At 35.8% G+C, this 22,060-nt stretch overlaps 1 protein-coding gene across 2 annotated transcripts in view; it reads right to left on the reverse strand.

Moving 5' to 3' along the window:
- LOC125252966 (splicing factor SWAP) overlaps positions 1-15,467 on the reverse strand; it is a 119,384-nt gene extending 103,917 nt beyond the window's left edge. The window contains exons 1-6 of one of the 2 annotated variants that reach the window (XM_048166685.1): positions 15,110-15,467; positions 13,275-13,438; positions 6,615-6,746; positions 4,740-4,819; positions 1,547-1,772; positions 394-500 (exon numbers count right to left, since the gene is read on the reverse strand). In XM_048166685.1, the coding sequence (XP_048022642.1) occupies positions 394-500; positions 1,547-1,772; positions 4,740-4,819; positions 6,615-6,746; positions 13,275-13,438; positions 15,110-15,303 (903 nt within the window). In that variant the 5' untranslated portion in view covers positions 15,304-15,467. Of the gene's footprint in view, positions 1-393; positions 501-1,546; positions 1,773-4,739; positions 4,820-6,614; positions 6,747-13,274; positions 13,439-13,920 lie in introns of both variants that reach the window. The other variant, XM_048166686.1, reaches the window with a different exon arrangement.
- Positions 15,468-22,060: the final 6,593 nt, after the last annotated feature.

Consider the following 22,060-nt stretch of genomic DNA (forward strand, 5'->3'; position numbering starts at 1 on the left):
AAAGCTATAACCATCTGATGAGATATCCTTATTTGAACAAATATATAAAAAGGGAACACTTTGATGTCAGATGCTTTCATATCAGGCCCAGTTCTGCCAAGAAATAGAACAACTTAAGAGCAATTTTGAAATGCATGGCTTTCATCACTTATCAATTTAATTAGAAAATAATGGTAACTGCCTATTTAACTGGTTTAACTGAGTGCAAATAAATGCATGTTTAAGCACAGTGTACACAGCAGGGGGTTAAATTGTACGTCATTACTGTTTTAGTTATGAAAAGGCATGATACAACATTTGATACAGGGTACAAGGTACATAATCACAGTCTGAAAACTGTCAAAAGCATGTATTAATATTCCTAAGCAGCATGGGGTATGTTTGAAGCCATACCTTCATTATTTCCTCCAGACGAGAACTCTTCTTGGATGCAAACAAACTCGGGTGCAGGTAGTTTCCATCGCCATCATCATCGTCATCAGAATCGTCTGACTTTGATTCTGTTTAAAAAAAGGGCCAATTTTTGGGGTTGTTAACTTCAGAAATGTCACATGTGTTCAGATCTGTTCATTATTTTAAAAACAACTGACTCAATTCAACTCTTGTTAAATTTTTGATATATACTACAAAATGAGTGCAAACATAATTAGTGCACCCAGAGAAATTAAATTAAAGTCAATATCAAACTGCATTCGCAACCCATTTCACTTGAATAATGGTGATATATACTAAAGATTTTTAAATGCTTTTAAAAAGAAACTAAATATTTTTTAATGTTGGTAAGGTTTTTTAATATTTCTGAATGAAGTGCAATTATTTAATCAAAAATACAGTAAAAACTGTGAAACTGTGAAATATTATTTCAATTTAAAATAACTGTTTCCATTTTAATACATTTTAAAATGTAATTTATTCCTGTGATGGTAAAGCTGAATTTTCAGCATCATTACTCCAGTCTTCAGTGTCACATGATCCTTCAGAAATCATTCTAATATGCTGATTTGCTACATAAGAAACCATTCTTAGTATTATTAATTCTGAAAACAGTTGTGCCGTTTAATAATATTTTTGAAAACATGACACAATTTGTTCAGGATACGTCGATGAATAGAAAATTCAAAAGAACAGCATTAATTAGAATTTTTTTTGTAAAAACGTAAAAAAAAAAACCCCTAACTGAACTGTAGTGTTTTTAAGACAAAACCGTATGGCAGAACTGTATTTTATCTAGTGACTGAATCATGAAAAGTGGTTGAAGAGAGCAATCACAATGACAAACTATTATGAAGACATTTATTTGCATTTAAATCTGACTAAAATCAAACCAAAGAACATCTTTTATGATTTTCTACAATAACGTGCGACCCAAATTCTACCTCTTCATACCTTTTTTGTTGTTGTTTAAAATGACACATACCAAATTAATTGTGGGGTAAAAAAGGAAAATGTGTATAAATAAAAAGGCATCAAAAATTCTTGTTGACTTCAACAAATGCTTAAAAAACAAAAGGACAACCTAATAAACTGTAACACATGAAAAACACACCCGTTTGCTGGTCCTGCTTGCCCTCTGAGGCTGGTGTGTATCTCCCCTCCTTCATAGCTCGTAAAATGTGTTTGTAGTAAGGGTTCAGATAGTGGTCGAACCGCAGGAAATCAAACTGAGAGTTCCCAGCCTGCTTTGCCTTTAGCACAATTTCAAATTGGGCCCCCTGCTTGCATACGAAGTTGGCGGTGCGCTCAATAATAGCATGCGTCTTGGTGGTCGCAGGCTGAAATAAATGGCAAAGAAATGGGGTAAACAAGACTGAAATACTGAAAAAGCTTAAAAACAGAATATATGCCATTTAAAAAAAATAAATAAATAAAGATTCATTAGAAAATTTGTATAGGGAAAAACTGGTGAAGAGCATTTATTATCAATGCCTTCAGGCGCAGGATTTTCTACTGCAGATCAACACACACAAACAATTTATATGTGAGTGTGAGCCGGCGCTTCATGAATCTAACCGGGGACGTCATTAATTCATTTCCAGCTACACAAGCAGATTTAAAATAGTCACAAATCTTTCAAGCTGCAGACAAAATCATATTCATGTGCTGAACTGATTTATGGCGATGCCATATTTTAAATGACAAATGGTTCCAATAGTGTCACAGCTGTGAAAATGACACATATCCTTCATTAGAAGAAAGTATGAATATTGCATGAGAACTTTTCAAAGGGCGGCACTTTGGCTCCAATGTCCAGGTAAACAGAGAATCTATTGCTTTCAAAGCCCCAGAGACCAAGAGAGTCAAACAATGTCTTGCTAATCTGAATATAAACAACCCAACGTTTGTCTTTAAAATCGGATTCTTTTGTTGCTTCAAGCTATGTACTGTACAATAAGCAAGGTAATCAGAGCAGCTGAAGATTAATAATTCACAAGGCTCCTTCAAAGAACCTCACAGACTTGAAACTAATTGGGCTTTTCAAGCCTGAGAAACTGAAGGTTTCCACTAATATTGCAACCTTGAGACAAATATCACTCCCACCAACAAAGAAAGAGCAGGTTAGAGTACATTGTTACAACAGGTGGCTCACTGGATGGATAAGTATTTATGTTGCTATGTTTCCAGTAAGGCCTTGGTGGGAAAGTGCTGTCAAATCCCTGGTTTAAGAGGATAAAGGAGGGGCGCTGAGACTCCTGAGCTTTAAGAGAAGAAAAATTTGGTGGGATCAACTTGCTTTCAGCTACGGGCACTGTAAAATAAAAATCATCAGTGATTGTGTGTGGCTCTGAAAGAGGGATCCTGCAGAGATAAAAGCCCATGTCGGGTTTGTACAGATTGACGTTAGCATCCCACCGTGCGCACAGGTTTTACAAAAGAAGATCTTTATAGCTCTCAATCAAATCAGAATCTTCTGAATAGAAAAGAACAAAAGAACAGAGTCTTTATTTGCCACATAGTCATAAATGGCCTCTTGCAGACTGCAAAGCTACAATCTTTCGGTTTAAGTTATCAGACATCCAACAAAAGAAAACCAAATCAAGTACATATTTAATGAAAGTAGGTAATGTAGGTAACGGTGAATAGGAATTAGTAGGAATTAATATTTTAATACTTATTAATAATACTTTTATTTTATCGTCAATATTTAATTTTATTGTTTTATTATGAATAATTAAGTAAACAATTATTATAAATAATTTTAATATTTTATTGAATATTTTATTGGATATTTCCCCAATTTTTAATGTTAAAAAATTAACTAACACTGGTATATGTAAGGTTTATGCCTAAAATCACATTTAAAATGACATTTAGAATTTAACAATAATGCTATGTAAAAAACTCCAAATTAATATCCATTTTCATGCTGCACATTATAATTTGTGATGACAAAATTCACTTACAGCATTTAAAAATTATTGATTTTAGTTTTTAGTGTTGTATTGCTGTATTTTAAAGGTGCTCTAGAACCAGTTTTTACAAGATGTAATATAAGTCTAAGGTGTCCCCTGAATGTGTCTGTGAAGTTTCAGCTCAAAATACCCCATAGATTTTTTTAATTAAATTTTTTTTTAACTGCCTATTTTGGGGCATCATTAACTATGCACCGATTCAGGCTGCGGCCCCTTTAAATCACACGCTCCCTGCCCCTGAATGAGTTTGATAGTATGCTCCATGGCTAACGGGCTAAAGCTAACATTACACACTGTTGGAGAGATTTATAAAGAATGAAGTTTTGTTTATGCATTATACAGACTGCAAGTGTTTAAAAATGAAAATAGCGATGGCTCTCGTCTCCGTGAATACAGTAATAAACGATGGTAACTTTAACCACATTTAACAGTACATTAGCAACATGCTAATGAAACATTTAGAAAGACAATTTACAAATATCACTAAAATTATCATGTAATCATGGATCATGTCAGTTATTATCGCTCCATCTGCCATTTTTCACTATTGCTCTTGCTTGCTTACCTAGTCTGATGATTCAGCTGTGCAGATCCAGACATTAATACTGGCTGCCCTTGTGTAATGCCTTGAACATGAGCTGGCATATGCAAATATTGGGGGCGTATATATTAATGATCCCGACTGTTACGTAACAGTCGGTGTTATGTTGAACTTCGTCTGTTTTTCTGAGGTCTTTTAAACAAATGAGATTTACACAAGAAGGAGGAAACAATGGAGTTTGAGACTCACTGTATGTCATTTCCATGTACTGAACTCTTGTTATTCAACTATGCCAAGGTAAATTCAATTTTTGATTCTAGGGCACCTTTAATGTATTTAGACATAATAGTACAGAAGCCATAAGTCATTTATCTATTAAATAAAGGCCAAAGTGTCCAGTCGGCACAATTTTTGAGCCCATACACGTGTACCGAGTTTGGTGAAAAGATGTCATTTCGTTCTCGAGTTATAGCCGTTTTAGTAAAAGTGGCTCCGCCCATAAACATTTGTATGCCCCTTAGTGACCGTGAATATAAAATTTCAACTTTTTTTTTTTTATATATATAATTATTGTTATTTAGACTCCAGAGAATTTTTCTGCACTGGATGGTTCCGATCGGGCGAAATTCAAATTGGCGAAAACAATTTCATGACAGAAATGAAATCGGAGAATCGTTTATTTAACAAGAAAATAAATACTGTATTATTATTAGACTCTGCCAACATTTTAATATTGGTGAATCCCCAATTAAAACTTTGCAAATGGGTATATTTCATAATCTGCTCACCAGCTCTACATCCGGAGGGATGAGGAGGCCAGGGGGCGCCACAAACGGCTCCTCACTCTCTTCCTCTGGCTGCTCTTGATCTGAGAGAAGTGCAAAGGTGAGGGGAAAACAAAATCAGCAAAGATCAAAGCAAAGGCATAAGAAGCAAAAAGGAATCAGAGGTGCAAGAGGAAGAGGAGAAAAAAAGCTATATGTAGCTTTTTTATTTAAGGGCACATTAAAAGGACCAGAGGCACTTTAAGTTTCATTTTGAGTTACTCCAACTTTTGGAGAGACCACAAGCCCCGTCAGCTCTGTTTACCACATGCCTCTATGAACTCTTAAACCCTTAGCTTCCATGAATTGGTCAGGACAGGTAAAAACCAAATTAAAATTTTATGCTGAATTCAATATGAAGGGAAATGGAGGCTCGAGATGGAAATACATTGCTGGTGCAATAATGTGCAACAGCCAAAGAAATTGAGGGAGATATTCAAATGTAGTGGTTAGCAGCACATTAGTTACTCCTACAAATCAAAAGGCCGTTCTAAACCTATCCAACAAATAGTTGTCATGCGAGTTTAATTTTTTTTTTACGTTTAGAAAGATTACAAAATACAACCCAACAATCGAGACCATCAGAATGAAATTTTATTTAGATTATACCACAATTATGGCATTAAAACAAGGCATTTTTGTACAGAAATCAATGGAGAACTGGCTGAATATTGATATCCAAAAGTAACAAGCACAGAATATTTCATAGATATAATTCAGAAAACAAAGCAAAAAATGCAGTTCTGCTCATGGATATCAAGTTATCTTGCTTCTAAATTCCTCAAACAAAAATGTTAAATATCTTGGAAATATCTTTCAAATATAAGATGCCATTAAATTGGTAAATCAGGTGATTAGTTCATCTTCAAAGGGGCTTGTTCTAAAAACCCGCACCTTGTTGCATAATAAAGTTAGTAAGTTAAGAAATCAGTAATACTCTACTGCAATTATAAATAAGGGTTTTCAAAATTTCTTGCAACTAGGCACTGGTAAACTTGACTTTATTTCTAAGTGAACTGAATAAAAAAATAATCCTGCCCTTATTTTTGGAAGTTGTGTAAAGCCAGCCAATCAGATAACAGCTAGCCACATTGAAAAAGTACTTTTCAATTTTGTGGGCAATATCAGAAAGTCAGTGAAAGGACTGTGGATCACGATGTCTGACGCTGATGATCGTGAATGATCTTCCTCTGATCGGGGAGGGAGCCGTCTGGCTTCCGGTTTGGGTTCTATAAAAATTTATGACTTCATCACAGTCACAGTGAGAAAAAGACATCAATAACACTAGTTGACTGTGTGTGTGTGGGGGATAAGGATTGTGCACGCCATAGGCCAAGTGTCTTGTTCTCTGCAGAGTGCTGGCGCAAGCAGGTGTGAATGAGCAGTACAAAAGCATTGAGGGTGATTGCTGTTTGTTTTAGAATCTCATTTGTCACAGAATTTCCGCTCGAGACGAGCTTTGAGGACTCAAACTAATTCTAGGCTCCAGTGTTTATAAAGCAATCAGCCATGGAGTGTGATGTTTTTGCTAAAACCCTTTAGTGCTGAACCACTGGACCTTGCTGGTCATTAACAGTCTCTGCATATCCACTGCTTGCCTCAATCACTTTTTTAAAAAAAACTTTGAGTTTCCAGTGCCTTGAGGCTCAAAAACGATACTTATTTGACCTAAGGGAAATGGTCTCGTTTCATCCTGGAGCAGTTTGAAGCTAAAGTGTGTCTGAGAAGAACAGAAACTTGTCTCAGAAACTGAACCTCCTCAGGCAGACTCAAGCAGCAGTTCAAAGTAAGTATGTGGTTTTTGAAGTTGTGTGGTTTCTAGACTTGTACGGATCCCACCTGCTTCTTTGTTGGCCTCCTCTTCCTCAGTGGGCTGGGAGGGGTCGTAGTAGTCTGCACTGTAACGGAAGGCCACTGCATTGTAGGTTCCTTCATCGGCCAAAGCTTCACTCAGCCTTTTATACTCCTCCTCTGCAAATCAAAAAAAGGATTCTCATGAAAAAAAAAAAAAAAAAACTTGAATTGAATGCAATGTTCAGGGTCCTCAAACATTCTCTTTCTGTTGTCCACAATTTTACGGCTGATTCACAAGGTTGGGGCTAAAAGACTGATCCAACAAATCATTATTTGACTAGCCTTAATTCAGATAGAAATGCTTAACTTATTTTATTTATTTTTTAGTTTGCATACACTGTTCAAAGGTTCAAACAGAAATCTTCCATAGCATTATAAATGTCTTTACTGCAATAAAATAAATAAATGTACTTAAATATTTTAATCTTTTTAAAGAAAATTGGCAATAAACTCTCACTGACACTGTAATGTGTTTTACCTTAACCCTTTAAAAAAATAATAATAAAAAATAAAAAAAATAAAAACTTGTACTCAAAATATACCTGACAGCAAAGCCAGCACTATAATATGGGGGGGGGGGGGGGGGGGGGGGGGGGGGGGGGTGTTACACTACATCATTTTCAACTAAAAATGGAAAACCTATTACGATGATGCGTTGGGGGCCTGAAAATGCAAACTTTTTAAAACTGGTTTCAAAAGTTTTTGTCACTGTTATCATCTTTTTTAAACTATAAAAACGTGAATGCATAAAAACCCGTGACGCCATGCGTATGTGTATTACATGTTCAGTCTATAGGTGCGTAGTGTTTCTTTACAAAATGACATCGTCAACTCCTAGCCTTGCAGCATAATACAGCATTTTTAGTGGTTTTTCTAGATCCAAGTGTACGGGAATCATTTTGACATTGTTGTTTGACATTTGACACATCCCTGAATGTTTTAGATGTCTCCTTCAACCTACAAAGAATTGAAACATCTAAATCATTCTGGTAGGTGTGTCCTCTTGCCTGGAGTTGAGAACAATTGATCTATTGCCAACTTTATACTGTAAATGCAGCACAGAAACCATACTGATTCTACTGCATAGTTGAAAGAAGACAAGGTGTGTGCTGATGACAGTGGCAAAGCAACAGTGTTGATGTATTTAATTTATTCTCAGTCACAACCAACGCCTAAAACAGACACTCACCTAAATACAGTTAAAGGATTAGTTCACTTTCAAATTAAAATTTTCTGATAATTTACTCACCCCAATGTCATCCAAGATGTTCATGTCTTTCTTTCTTCAGTCGAAAAGAAATTAAGGTTTTTAAAGAAAATATTCCAGGATTTTTCTCCATATAGTGGACTTCAATGGATCCCAAATGGTTAAAGGTCAAAATTACAGTTTCAGTGCAGCTTCAAAGCGCTCTACATGATCCCAGACGAGAAATAAGGGTCTTATCTAGAGAAACCATCGCTCATTTTCTAAAAAAAAAAAAAAAAAAAAAAAAAATTACACGTTTTAACCATAAATGATCATCTTGAACTAGCTCTCTTCTTCTTCTCTATTAGAATTCCAGTGTAGACACTGCTAAGTGTATTACTGCCCTCCTCAGGTCAAAGTTTGAACTAAATTATCATATACAATATGCTTGTGAAAGTACATAACAATTAGTTAAAACTTTGACCTGAGGAGGGCAGTAATACTCTTAGCAGTGTCTACACTGCCGGAATTCTAATAGAGAAGAAGAAAAGAGCTAGCTCAAGATGAGCATTTATTGTTAAAACGTATTAATTCATTTTTTTAGAAAATGAGTGATGGTTTCTCTAGATAAGACCCTTATTTCTCGTCTGGTATCGTGTAGAGCGCTTTGAAGCTGCACTGAAACTGTAATTTTGACCTTTAACCATTTGGGATCCATTGAAGTCCACTATAAGGAGAATAATCCTGGAATGTTTTCATCAAAAACCTTAATTTCTTTTCGACTGAAGAAAGAAGGACATGGACATCTTGGATAACATGGGGGTGAGTAAATTATCAGGAAATTTTAATTTGAAAGTGAACTAATCCTTTAACCTGAAACTAACCTTTTGTCAAAACCACAAGAGCAGACCCTCAATATTCCTACCAATCTGCACATCCAAACATCCACAGTGTATTCTCATCTTTAACAAGCTCACTACAGAATCACAACTACTAAAACTGCAATTGAGCTCAAGGACAGCCCAATAATAAACAATCAAAATGCTTTATTAAGGTTTATAGGATGTTAATGTAGACAGACTGATACAAGTTTAATGAGGTTGGGTCTCCCCCGAAGGGCGAATCTACATGATGATGACAGAAATAATGACTATGGCATTCTGACACTATCAGCAAAGGACATTATAATTCACCCCCACTTACTTACACACCTCTGTTTAAAAATTGTTAAACTGCGAATTGAGCTAAGGAGCATCACTTTTGAACCTGGTCATGCATATACTGAGGTATAATAATGTGCTGTATTTAATTAGCTTCATTTGATTCGTCAGCATAGCCTGAAAACTATGAAACAACATTCTGAAAAAGATTATAAACGTTCCTACAAAAGTGATTTGGATGAGCACTTGTAAAATAGAGAGTTTTATGACATTTTGGGATATTTCAGTGCATCCGAAGCAAATATATAGCTTATTGCTTTCTTACAACACATATTTGATGATGTAAGCAGCAACCTGTTAATCAGGTAAGGTGTTACATAAATGCGCTTCACTGAATTAAGAGTTCAATTGCTGGGTGTAGTCAAGTGACAAAATTGATGTTTTGAACAACATTCCAGAACAAGCTTTAATCAACACATAAAAACATCATCTGACATAGCAACCAGGAGCCGGTCTGGTGACATAGTATAACCCGACGAGAACACTTTCACATTCTACAACTCAACTTATTTGACTTATTCTAAAAAAACAAACTCAGCCATTTCAGTTTTACGCTCTTCACACAAACAAGCACAAGCACCTTTTACTATTCTTGAAACGAAATACAATCAAAAAGATATTAGAGGAATGCACTCAAAGTCTGACTGCACAAGTCGATAACCATGAATGGTTGACTGAAGAAAAAAAAACCTCACAGTCGTGGTTTCAGAACATGCATAGTTATAGTTTGAGTTTATAAAAAAGCAACAAAAAATTACAAACTTTAAAAATGGTTAAAATGGGGTCTCAAGAAGGTTCAAAGGAACATCATTCATTTGAAACAGAAATCTTTACTCTCATTTTTGATACATTTAATGCATCCTGGCTAAATATAAATATATATTTCTTTCAAAAACAAAACATACTGACCCTAAGGCTTGGTTTCACAGACAGGGCTTAGCCTAAGCTAGAATTAGGCCTTAGTTCAATTAGGATATTAAAGTAGCTTTTGTAAACGTTCACTAGGAAAAAAAAAGAAAAGAAAAAAAGAAATGTATTGGTGTGCATCTTGACACAAAACAATGGCAGTGACATATATGAAGATATGTCAGTGCAAGTTGCTTTCAGTTAAAACAGCTCAAACATGCATTTTAGCCCAGGACTAGCTTAAGCTTTGTCTGTGAAACCAGGGGTAAATGTTTGAACAGTAGTGCACACTACCTTTTCTGTACTATCCATTCTATCTAGTCTATTTAACAACAAATGTGTCAGCTAAAATTCTTCTAAAATAACTGTAGTCAAACTTTTCTAATTCTGGGTCACTGAGAATGAAAATGCTGCTTAAAATTGTTTACTGGCTCTAGTTTTCAAGATATGCTACTGCGTCAGTATGTAGGTCCCTTGACTTGGGAATCTCAGTTTAACACAGAAATGAGTAAAATACATCTTTGATTGACTGGATCTATGAATAACTCTATGACTGAGTTTGGACAGTACTTTGTTTTTAGGCAAAACAATGAACGATGTAATCTGAAGCTGGTATTTGAATTGCATCATGTTTTTCCTAGAAATCACAGATGATGCAATCATAACAAAACTTACATCACCCTGCTGAACAAACTGCTCTATATCATCTCTAGAAATCATACAGCAGGGGTGCAAAATCTGACTTCGGACACGTGATGCAGCCTGAATCATAATCACACAGTGTTCATTCAATGGCCAGAGGAGAACTGGCCCCCCCGACTGAGCCTGGTTTCTCCCAAGGTGTTTTCTCCATTTTCTGTTACCTGATGGAGTTTGGGTTCCTTGCCACTAACGTCTCTGGCTTGCTTAGTTGGGGACACTCAATGTTCAACAATATTATTGATTTGACTGTACTGACATTATTTTAAAGTGCTATATTAATAAAGGTGACTGGACTTGACTTGCAAACTCAATTCCTGGAAGGCAACAGCCCTGCAGAGTTTAGTTCCAACCCTGCAGTTTTCAAACAAGCCTGAAGGACTTGAGCTGGATCAGGTGTGTTTAGTTATGGTTGAAGTTAAACTCTGCAGGGCTGTTCACTCCAGGAAGAGATTTGCATCCCTGTCATAAACCCTGTTCAGATGGTAATTGTTTCTCACTTGAAAGTCTGTAAAAATAAATTTGCATGACACCTCAGTGATAAAACTCGTGCATTCAGATGGCGATTTATTCACGGTGGAGGAGAGAGTTTAGTGATCCTACGAACCAGGGAACGTGCTGCTCACGTGGTTGCATGATTGATTGCTGTAATTAAAATGTCATATGCTTGGAATAATACGAATATATTTAATTTAATAATAGGAAAACAATATCCTATTTATTATGAGATTATTTAAATCTCCTATTTAAAAATAGGAAGATAGGCAATTGTTAAAATGGCTTTCTGTCTTGCATTTTATCTCAAAATGATGGATGTAAAAATATGGAAATTAGCAGGAATAAGTTAATGCATCCTATTATTTACATAAGGTAATCATAAAGCTGCTTGGTTTATATTTTTATAAATTTTAGTTCACCCCAAAATGAAAATGTTGACATTAATAACCCTCATGTTGTTATAAACCTGTAAGACTTTCATTCATCTTTGGAACACAAACGATGAAATCTGAGAGCTTTGTCCCTCCACTGCCTTTGCAACTATCACTTTGAAGCTTCAAAAAGTTCATAAAGAGATTGTAAAACCAATACATATCAGCAGCTCAAACGAAATCTGAATGATGCACAAGGACAAACCTCTTCCGGAAGCTCAAACATGCTAAGTAACCAATGAGGTTCAAAAATAAAATTCTCTCTGCACGTTTGAGCTTCCGAAAGGAGAACTTTACTTTTGGCTGCCATTCAGGTTCGAAAATTTTGTACTAAACTGCTCGATTCATATGGATTAGTTTTACGCTCACTTTATGCACTTTTAGAAGAGTCAAAGTGGTTTCAAAGGCAGTCAATAGAGGGACAGACATTTGAACTAAGTTATCTTTCATGTCTCATTGCACTTCAACTGCCAAATACACGCAAGTTTGACATAAACAGTCTGTTCTCTTGGGAGAAAACCGGATGCGTGTCTGTATATAGATCCATGCATGAGGTCCTAAAAGTGACAGCAGCCTAATAAACCTGCAGCCGCTCGTCATTAATGTTAATCAAACAATGAAAGACAAAGAGAAAATGACTTTCTGCTCTTCACTGAATAACTCATACTTATTACTGTTAAAGGGGTCATGAATTGAGAAATCAACTTTTCCTTGAGCTTTTGATATATAATAGGTCATCATTCTGAGAATATCCTGTAAGTTTCAGAACTGAAAACTTCCTTGTTAGTCCAATAAAAGCTTTTATTGACACCAGGCACCAGGCTTGAACAAATGATACTGGAATGTGCCTATGTCATAGACAGGTGAAACGCCACCTCCGCAGAAGAAATCAAAGCCTACTTCATCACTGCAACTTTAGCCCCGCCCATTGGCGTGTTACTGAGATGAGGAGGAGAGAAGAGCGATACAACAGGACAAAAATAACATTACCTTTCAAAGGATCCTTTTGCTAGGAATATGGTAATTTATTTTCAACAATGTGAATGTCTCAGTTGAGCTTTATTCATCAGTGTTCTGTATTTCACTGGGGATTCTTTGGTAAAATCAATCGCATTTCGGTGCAGGCTTTGCAAACAGACTTTTACAACATGGACTCGACAGTAATGCAATAACATGTAAGTAACTGTGTTCTAATGCCTGATCTGATATGTAATGATTCATGTACAGTCAGATTTGTCTGTGTCAGTAAATCAAAGCCGTGACTAAATGGTAATTTAAACAGTCTGTGATCGGCTGTTCATCACTGCAACCTTTCATGCCACGATCTAAATATAATGCCATTTCATTTGTTTTTTATATTGTATTTGTAATGTGCATCTTTGTTCTTATTTTTTAATAACAAAAGATAAAATAATGAAATAAAGATTTTCATCTTCGCCAACTTCTACTTGGACCTAAATGATATGTCATTTGTTTTTGTTTTTTAAATATTTTGTTACCTTGTAAGGCTACATTTTTAAAATAGGGAAATTAATTTAGCTGCACTGCTCAGTCACTTGCAGAACAGCAAAAAAAAATTGTGAATTGGGATTTTCCTAAAAAAATAAAAATAAAAATCGTGATATGATATTTTTGCCATATCACCCACCTTAGCTTGAATTATACATAAAAAAAAGACTAGGCTCATAGATCACTGTGCATTTACCTTGTCTGGCTTCCTCTTCCAGTAGATCAGTGTGCATAGCCAGGTACCTCTCCTCATCACACAGAGCCTCTATCCTGGCCTCCTCCTCGGACAGCTGGTAGTCGTGATTCCACGAGCCTGCGTCATATTCCGAAAGATCATGTAAATGACCGCGGCCATCGTACCTGCAATATGAATCATGTGGTTAAAGGTGAGAGGAAATTAACATTGGATTACATACAACAAATACTCACCACACTGGAGAACCCTAAAAGTAAAGCCTTTTGTTTGTATATTCACATATATGGTTTTCTTTCAAAATTCTACTTCGCTTACAAGGTTTGCATGAGGAGATGCCTGGGTGGCAAAAGGCAGACGGCCTATATGATGCACTCCAGAGGCTATACGGGGTCAACAGATGAGTGCACTTGCATGATAAACTTACTAAATCCATCTAATTCTTCACTAAAACCATAAAAAGACGCAAGAGGCGAATAAATAAAAATAAAACGCAAACAACAACGCTCTTCTTACCTTACATGGTACAACAAACCATTCCAACTTGTACCCTTGTCAGACAACTGAGACTTATTGAGACAACTGCCATCATCATTCCTACATTTACTGCAAAAGAAGTACATCCACACAAGCCCGAGTACATAAATACCTATCCGTAAGAACCCATATGGAGGAAATTTTCCTGCGCTCGCTCCTGTTTTCCACTTCTCAGTTCCAGTTTCTTCGGCAAAAGAGAGAAGTGGGCGATGAGGTGGCAATTGGGGCCTGGCGGGACCCCTTAGCCTTAATTGCTGAGGAAATAAGTTCTGTATTACGTGATAGAGAGACACACACATACACATTGGAAACAAGAAACAGATCCATGCAGATTAAGGTGGCTCAATGCAACCCGCTGCGTTTGAAAACACTCCTGGCTTGATATCAATTTTCACATTTTCAAAAGGTCTGCAGCTGAACTGGAAAAAGCGATGAGGAAGAGAGAAAACAGACAAAGAACACAATATTTGACTGACTACTTGTCAAAAGACTGGCTTCCTGCAAAAGAACAATGTTAGACTGCAGAACTCATATAATGGAATTCAATTCATGGATCACATATGTGAGAACCACCTTAATGCACGGACTAATTTACAGTAGCAGGCTAATCTAATGTGAATTTGCTATGGTTTGCATTTAATCGTATGAATGCAATATAAATGTGACCACAGCAAAATCAAAGAGTGTTAAGAAGCAGAGGCCTCACATGACATGCCCAGTACATAAGGTTCATATTATGATTAATATTCATTTATTCTATCCAATATATTAACTAGCCAATGTGACTAGTTAAATTCATTTTAAATTATATAAGTGAGGGGCAGGCGAGCAAGGACTCTGCTTCAGATTTAAAACATCCCCTAACCCTGCACAGGAAAATAAAAACATCTTAAACCAGCCTAAGCTGGTTAGCTGGTCTCTCTGATGGTTTTAAAAGGCATCTGGATACTTTTTAGCTTTTCGGATTGAGCACCAGCTTGGCCAGAAGACCAGCTAATGACCATCTTGGCCAAGCTTGAAGACCAGCTTAAACCAGCAAAACATCTTAGGCTGGTTTAAACTTCTTGTTGAAACCATTTGACAGTTTTGACAGCTCATTGAGCTTACAAAAAAATCACAATCCAAGCAAGTTATCTTAGATCTGTCATTGTCAAGTTTCTTTTATTCACGTTTGGCCATGTAAACATCGCACAATGATATCAGCTCCTCCTGTGCTGCAAAACAACACAATACATCCAGCGTCCCTTTGGAAGACATTAAGTTGGTTAAGTAATGAATCCCATTAGGTTTGTTTAACCGACCTATCGATCATGATGTTCTTGTCCCCCATCCATGGGATAAGGTGTTTGCCCTGATCGTGGTAGCTGGCCCTCTCATCGTCCCGGAACAGCTTACAGGCGTAGCCGAACACCAGCAGCTCCGCATACTTGCTACTGTCGCTCTGCTCCTTAGCCGCTTTATTATGCTCCTTCTTGCTCCCCCCGCGCCGGTACATTCCAGATAATATCCGCTAGACACGCACAATAAGCGATTGACTTTTATAAATGTGTAACCATTTCTTTACAAGTAAGAGAAGTGGAATGATATATGTCAGCTAACAATTGCTCCAACACATATCAACACACTGCTGAAACAAATATGGCGGGTTGAGGAAAGTTGCGTTTCAGAGTCGCAGATTCGTTAAATTGTTTTTCGTTAAACCAAATGCAATGCTGCCGTTTTAGTTTGTAAAGATATTTGTATATGATATGTGAGCCTTTTATAATATTAAACATTTTATAACATAAACATTTTTGGTATGCGCTTAGATAGGAAAGATGGATATCGTTCCCAATCAAGACGAAAATGTCAACGTTAAAGTGAAAATGAAGGCGCAGATTTGACCCACACTGTAAACTTGTGTAAGTCGTTGTACTCAACATAGAAACAAGTCAATACCTAAATAAGTTGTTTTTAAGTTGTTTACTATAATGAGTGTATTTGTTCATGCGCACTCTTTCCATTTAGTTCCACTGTTTCCATTCCAGGAATTGGGGTGCAAAATAAGGGCTTTTTTTTTTCTTTTTAAACAAATCTTTTTCTTTTTAATCTGGTACTGTAGATAATTAATGGTTTCTTATCTGTCTCTGGAGCACCAATAAAACACTTATTAATTCCACTTTATGCCTTTTGTGTCACTTTTAGGGCTCTGAGAATTTTCTGAGGATGTGTGTCTTTATTCAAGTTCTCAACAGTTTTTTTTTTCATATTTATTTTATTTTATTTTAAATTTGAGTAATTTTGTTATGCACTTATGTACTTACTATTTAGGTTTAATTTATATTTTTTTTTATTTTTTTTTTATTTTTAGTTCAGTTTTTATTTATTTTCCATTAGTAATTTTAGTGTTTCTATTTTAACTAATTTTAGTATAGGTCACAAGGCAAGGCAACATTTTTAATTTTCAGTTTTTCATCTAATATTTATACATAGTTCAGTCATGAAACTTTAACCAAGCGATTATGGTTCTTCAGATGAAGGTATCTCAAGAGACAGGAAGTGAAGCCAATGTTGGATTCGGACAATCCTTGATGCCGTCCTATCTTTCAATGCATCCTCTTAATGCAGCATTTTTACGATTTCAGACGAAGTCCATGTTTCTTGTATCTTGTCCTTCGGTCGCCCTGCTGAGCGATTATGAAAACTTGTGTTTATCCCTCCTCCGCTACCTATAGAGATCTGCTATGGGAGTTCTACCATTTTCTTGCAGCAGCTTACCTTTTTGTTTGTTATTTTGACTATGCTGAACAAACTTTTGTATTTGCTCAACAGCAACAGCAGCAGCGTAGCAGATCTTGTCCGCCAAAATCAAGCTTATGTAGTTCATATTCCATTCCCCATGCTGATAAATGCTGGTCAAAATAATTAACTCCTAGAGTTGTCATGGCTGAAATATATTTATAATATTTATGTAATATTCCAGTATTAGTTCAGTTAACAAAAATGTTTTTAATAGTTTTAGTTAATTATAATAACCCTACTGTGTCTTTATGTAGGAGTTTGGTATGCAGCACGCACAACAAGATGAAGTAGGAACTCAGAATAGTCTTTATTCAAACTTCTTGACACTCAGGAACACACACAAGGAAAATGTAGGAGAAAACACAAACCACTAAACATAAGAGAACCGACAAAGAACTGAACATAACAGGCAGTATACAAACCCGATTCCAAAAAAGTTGGGACACTGTACAAATTGTGAATAAAAAAGGAATGCAATAATTTACAAATCTCATAAACTTATATTTTATTAACAATAGAATATAGATAACATATCAAATGTTGAAAGTGAGACATTTTGAAATGTCATGCCAAATATTGGCTCATTTTGGATTTCATGAGAGCTACACATTCCAAAAAAGTTGGGACAGGTAGCAATAAGAGGCCGGAAAAGTTAAATGTACATATAAGGAACAGCTGGAGGACCAATTTGCAACTTATTAGGTCAATTGGCAACATGATTGGGTATAAAAAGAGCCTCTCAGAGTGGCAGTGTCTCTCAGAAGTCAAGATGGGCAGAGGATCACCAATTCCCCCAATGCTGCGGCGAAAAATAGTGGAGCAATATCAGAAAGGAGTTTCTCAGAGAAAAATTGCAAAGAGTTTGAAGTTATCATCATCTGCAGTGCATAATATCATCCAAAGATTCAGAGAACCTGGAACAATCTCTGTGCATAAGGGTCAAGGCCGGAAAACCATACTGGATGCCCGTGATCTTCGGGCCCTTAGACGGCACTGCATCACATACAGGAATGCTACTGTAATGGAAACACAACATGGGTCAGGAATACTTCCAGAAAACATTGTCGGTGAACACAATCCACCGTGCCATTCGCTGTTGCCGGCTAAAATTCTATAGGTCAAAAAAGAAGCCATATCTAAACATAATCCAGAAGCACAGGCATTTTCTCTGGGCCAAGGCTCAATTAAAATGGACTGTGGCAAAGTGGAAAACTGTTCTGTGGTCAGACGAATCAAAATTTGAAGTTCTTTTTATGCCACAGTCGCTGGCGCTGCTTCCGCTTTTCCGGTCATGAGTATGAGGTAACGCAGCTCTGTTTATCATATTAGATACATTTGAGTGTGTTGAAAATGATGTTATAACGTTACTCTGCCCAGGTGAAAAAAAAGTAAATTTCTATAATATACTTAAAGTGCTCTATTTTCGTGCACTAATTTTGTACTTAATATACTAAAAATTCTTCTTTAGTACTTCTTAAGAGAATCTTAAAGGTGCCATCGAATGAAAAATTGAATTTACCTCAGCATAGTTGAATAACAAGAGTTCAGTACATGGAAATGACATACAGTGAGTCTCAAATACCATTGTTTCCTCCGTCTTGTGTAAATCTCATTTGTTTAAAAGACCTCAACATAATCTCAACATAACACCGACTGTTACGTAACGGTCGGGATCATTAATATGCACGCCCCCAATATTTGCATATGCCAGCCCATGTTCAAGGCATTACACAAGGGCAGGACCTCTGGATCTGTGCACAGTTGAATCATCAGACTAGGTAAGCAAGCAAGGACAACAGCGAAAAATGGCAGATGGAGCGATAATAACTGACATGATCCATGATATCATGATATTTTTAGTGATATTTTTAAATTGTCTTTCTAAATGTTTCGTTAGCATTTTGCTAATGTACTGTTAAATGTGGTTAAAGATACCATCGTTTTTTACTGTATTCACGGAGACAAGAGTCGTCATTATTTTCATTATTAAACACTTGCAGACTGTATAATTCATAAACACTAAACATAAACTTCATTCTTTATAAATCTCTCCAACAGTGTGTAATGTTAGCTTTAGCCCGTTAGCCACGGAGCACAGCCTCAAACTCTTTCAGAATCAAATGTAAACATCCAAATAAATACTATACTCACAGGAATCGATGCATGCATGCAGCATGAATGATGAACACTTTGTAAAGATCCATTTTGAGGGTTATATTAGCTGTGTGAACTTTGTTTATGCTGGTTAAGGCAGTCGAGAGCTCGGGGACGGGGAGCACGATATTTAAAGGGACCGCGCACTGAATCGGTGCATATATAATTATGGCTCAAAATAGGCAGTTAAAAAAATTAATAAAAAAAAATCTATGGGGTATTTTGAGCTGAAACTTCACAGACACGTTTAGGGGACACCTTAGACTTATATTACATCTTGTTAAAACTGGTTCTAGGGCACCTTTAAGAACATCTAAGTGTATTCAACTGTGCTATTTTGAGGCACCATGAAATATGAATTTAAATGTGCTTTTAATATACTATCTCTGAATTTAAAAAATGTATTTAGATACTACTTATAGTACATTTGAACCCATAGTGAACTACAAGTGGTAACTAAATATATTTTTTTATATACAGAGATAGTCAATTTTCGATACATCCCGAGCTGTGGGCACTGCATCTTTGGCCTCTTGACGGGAGCCTGTGGTCCTCCCCAAGAGTGTACTAAATACAATTTTTCAGGCTAGAGCCCCGTCTACAAGATGCCTCTATGCCTTAAAATGGTCAGTCTTCTCTGCCTGGTGACATTTCACCTGAAGTTTTCCAGCTGGCTTAGGCTCCGTTTACACTAGTAAACACTGTAAAAATGAAAACACACTAGTGTATACAGGGCCTTATATTATTGTGGAAGTTCTAAAGAACGCTCCTTGCATATAGTCCATTGAAAAGCATTTATAGATATTTCAAGTACTTGTTGAGAGAGTATTGGATAATGAGGTGTCTTCTTTTACAGTTACAAAAAAAAAAAAAAAAATACCATAAAAAGGTTGTTTAGGATGGTTCTAAATCGAACGTATGTGTAAAGTAACTTTAAAAAGTCACATTTTTGTTGAATTTAAATAATCATAAAAATCAATAAATTGTTTTTGTATATAAAGCTAGTGTAGAAATTGAATGGAAAGCTGCTGAACAGACAAATTAATTAATGTATTCTTCAGTTTACAGCATGTCTCTCACATTTAACTTTTAATAAAATAGTCCATCTGGTTTGTTGATGTTAAGTTGTGTTGACATATACTTCCTATCTATATTTTGTACATTTATGTTAAACAAAGCCAAACTTGTAGCTTATTTAGGCCACCTAGCAGGTTTAGTGATTTAAAAGAAAATAGTCAGACCCACTTTTTGGATGTTGCTGTATATATAAAGAGAGCTGCAATAAAATCAAACAGAAACTGGCGAGCAAGACACGCGACTTGAAGTCTTGAGATGCTAACGGTAAACAAATGTTTGACAAAACTGGCACTTAATTACTTTTAACAAATGTATAAATTATTTTTTTCAGTTACACCTGCATAATTTTTCTCCACAGCCATGTTTTCACTGGTACTATTCTCAGGTATGGAACTTTTTTTTTTTTTTTAATTCCGTTTTTTTTTTTTTTTTTCGCATTTTTTGCTAAATTGTTTTCTACAATAGTAGCAAGAATCTGACCTTTTCACATACTCTTGTCAAAAATGTACTTCTTTGATTATGGATCTAGAAGTAGTGCAGAATCTTGAATTTTCCTTATTTAATCCTTTTTTCTTTCTTTAAAATATTAAGTATTTGATTTCCAAATCAGACCCCACTGTCTATGCTGTATGGATTAAAGTTATATCAATGTGGTACACATTTCTACCAATAAATTTCCATGACTTTTGAGGCAAATGTTCATAATATTCCATGAAACGTCTGTGTATACATGTAAAATAAGAATAAAATTCAAAAAAATTAAATTTCAAATCACAGCATATCTTAACTATTTAATACAAAATAGACATTTATTTAAATAACGCTGACATACAGTAAGATGGTTTGATAAAATACTGTGTCTGACCTTCAGAACTCCACCGTGTAGTAACAGATTAACATACATCAATGGAAGGCATCAATGTTAAATAAGTAAATAAAAGTGTCCAGTAACACTGACGGTAACATTATAAGGTGTCAGAAATTAACTTTTCCATTAAGGGGCCCCTTGCAATTAATTTCCAGGGGCATTTTTTTACCTTCATAAGAGCATTTTTTAATGATTACCTTTTGTTGTCTTTTATGTCAAATACTTAAATATAACCAATTACTTAAATCAGAATACAGTATCAACTGTTACCAATAACATTTTATCATTCACAAAAGCCATCTTTACAATGCAGAGGTGGAACAGAAGCTGCATCTATGGCATAAATGTTTATTTACACAGACTGTTTAATGTTACTCATCCATGATAAAATTAACAAGAACAAAAGTAGCTCCTCAGCTCCTCCTTCCTGAAATGTATGATCACTATTCGTTAATGCTTGCCTACTTAGGAGGTAGGTAGTATTATTTAGAGGGAGGGATTCATTGAACTGTTCAGAGCCCCTAAAGGGACATGAAGAAAAAAAAGAGATGGGAGGAAAAAATATTTGGCAATGCTTTTGTGCTCACATGCAAATGTTTTGCTAGTTTCTCGAGGGAATGCAAACATTTGCGAGAGAACACAAAAGCATTGCCAAAATTCCTCGCATCTCATATTTTTTTCTTTAACATGTCCGATTAGGGCAGGGGTGTCCAACCCTGCTCCTGGACAGCTACCATCCTGCAGATTTCAGCTCCAACCCCAATCAAACACACCTGAACCAGCTAATCAAGGTGTTCAGGGTTGCTTGATAATTACAGACAGGTGTGTTGGAGCAGGGTTGGAACTGAATTGATCATTCAAATATTTTTGTGATGATACATACTTGAGAAGTACGTGGAATTTATATTTTTCTATATTATATTGTATTTTCACTCAATGCACCAACTATTGATTCAGGTGAGCGAGGCACCATATATTCTATTCTATTCTATTCTATTCTATTCTATTCTATTCTATTCTATTCTATTCTATTCTATTCTATTATTAAAAGTAAATTTTGTCAACATAAGCACAAATGGCATCACAGATGATACATATGAACTAAAAAAAACGGTTTAGGTTTTAACAAAGCTTGACAAGACACAATAGCTGTGTCCCAATTCAGGGGCTGGGTCTTCCGGAGGTCGCATTTGAAGGCTGTATATATATCATCGCTTCGGTCTCTTTTAAGAAAAGTAGATAAATATTTTTATGGTGCACTTTCAATCTTCTACTGTTTACTTCATTAAAAGGCATTTATTGTTGTTATTAGAAGTTGACCCATTATGCATGAAGGTGTCTGCAGTGGCCCACAAGTATATGATCTCAACCT

This window comes from Megalobrama amblycephala, linkage group LG18 (assembly GCF_018812025.1).
Source record: "Megalobrama amblycephala isolate DHTTF-2021 linkage group LG18, ASM1881202v1, whole genome shotgun sequence".
NCBI classification, from domain to species: domain Eukaryota; kingdom Metazoa; phylum Chordata; class Actinopteri; order Cypriniformes; family Xenocyprididae; genus Megalobrama; species Megalobrama amblycephala.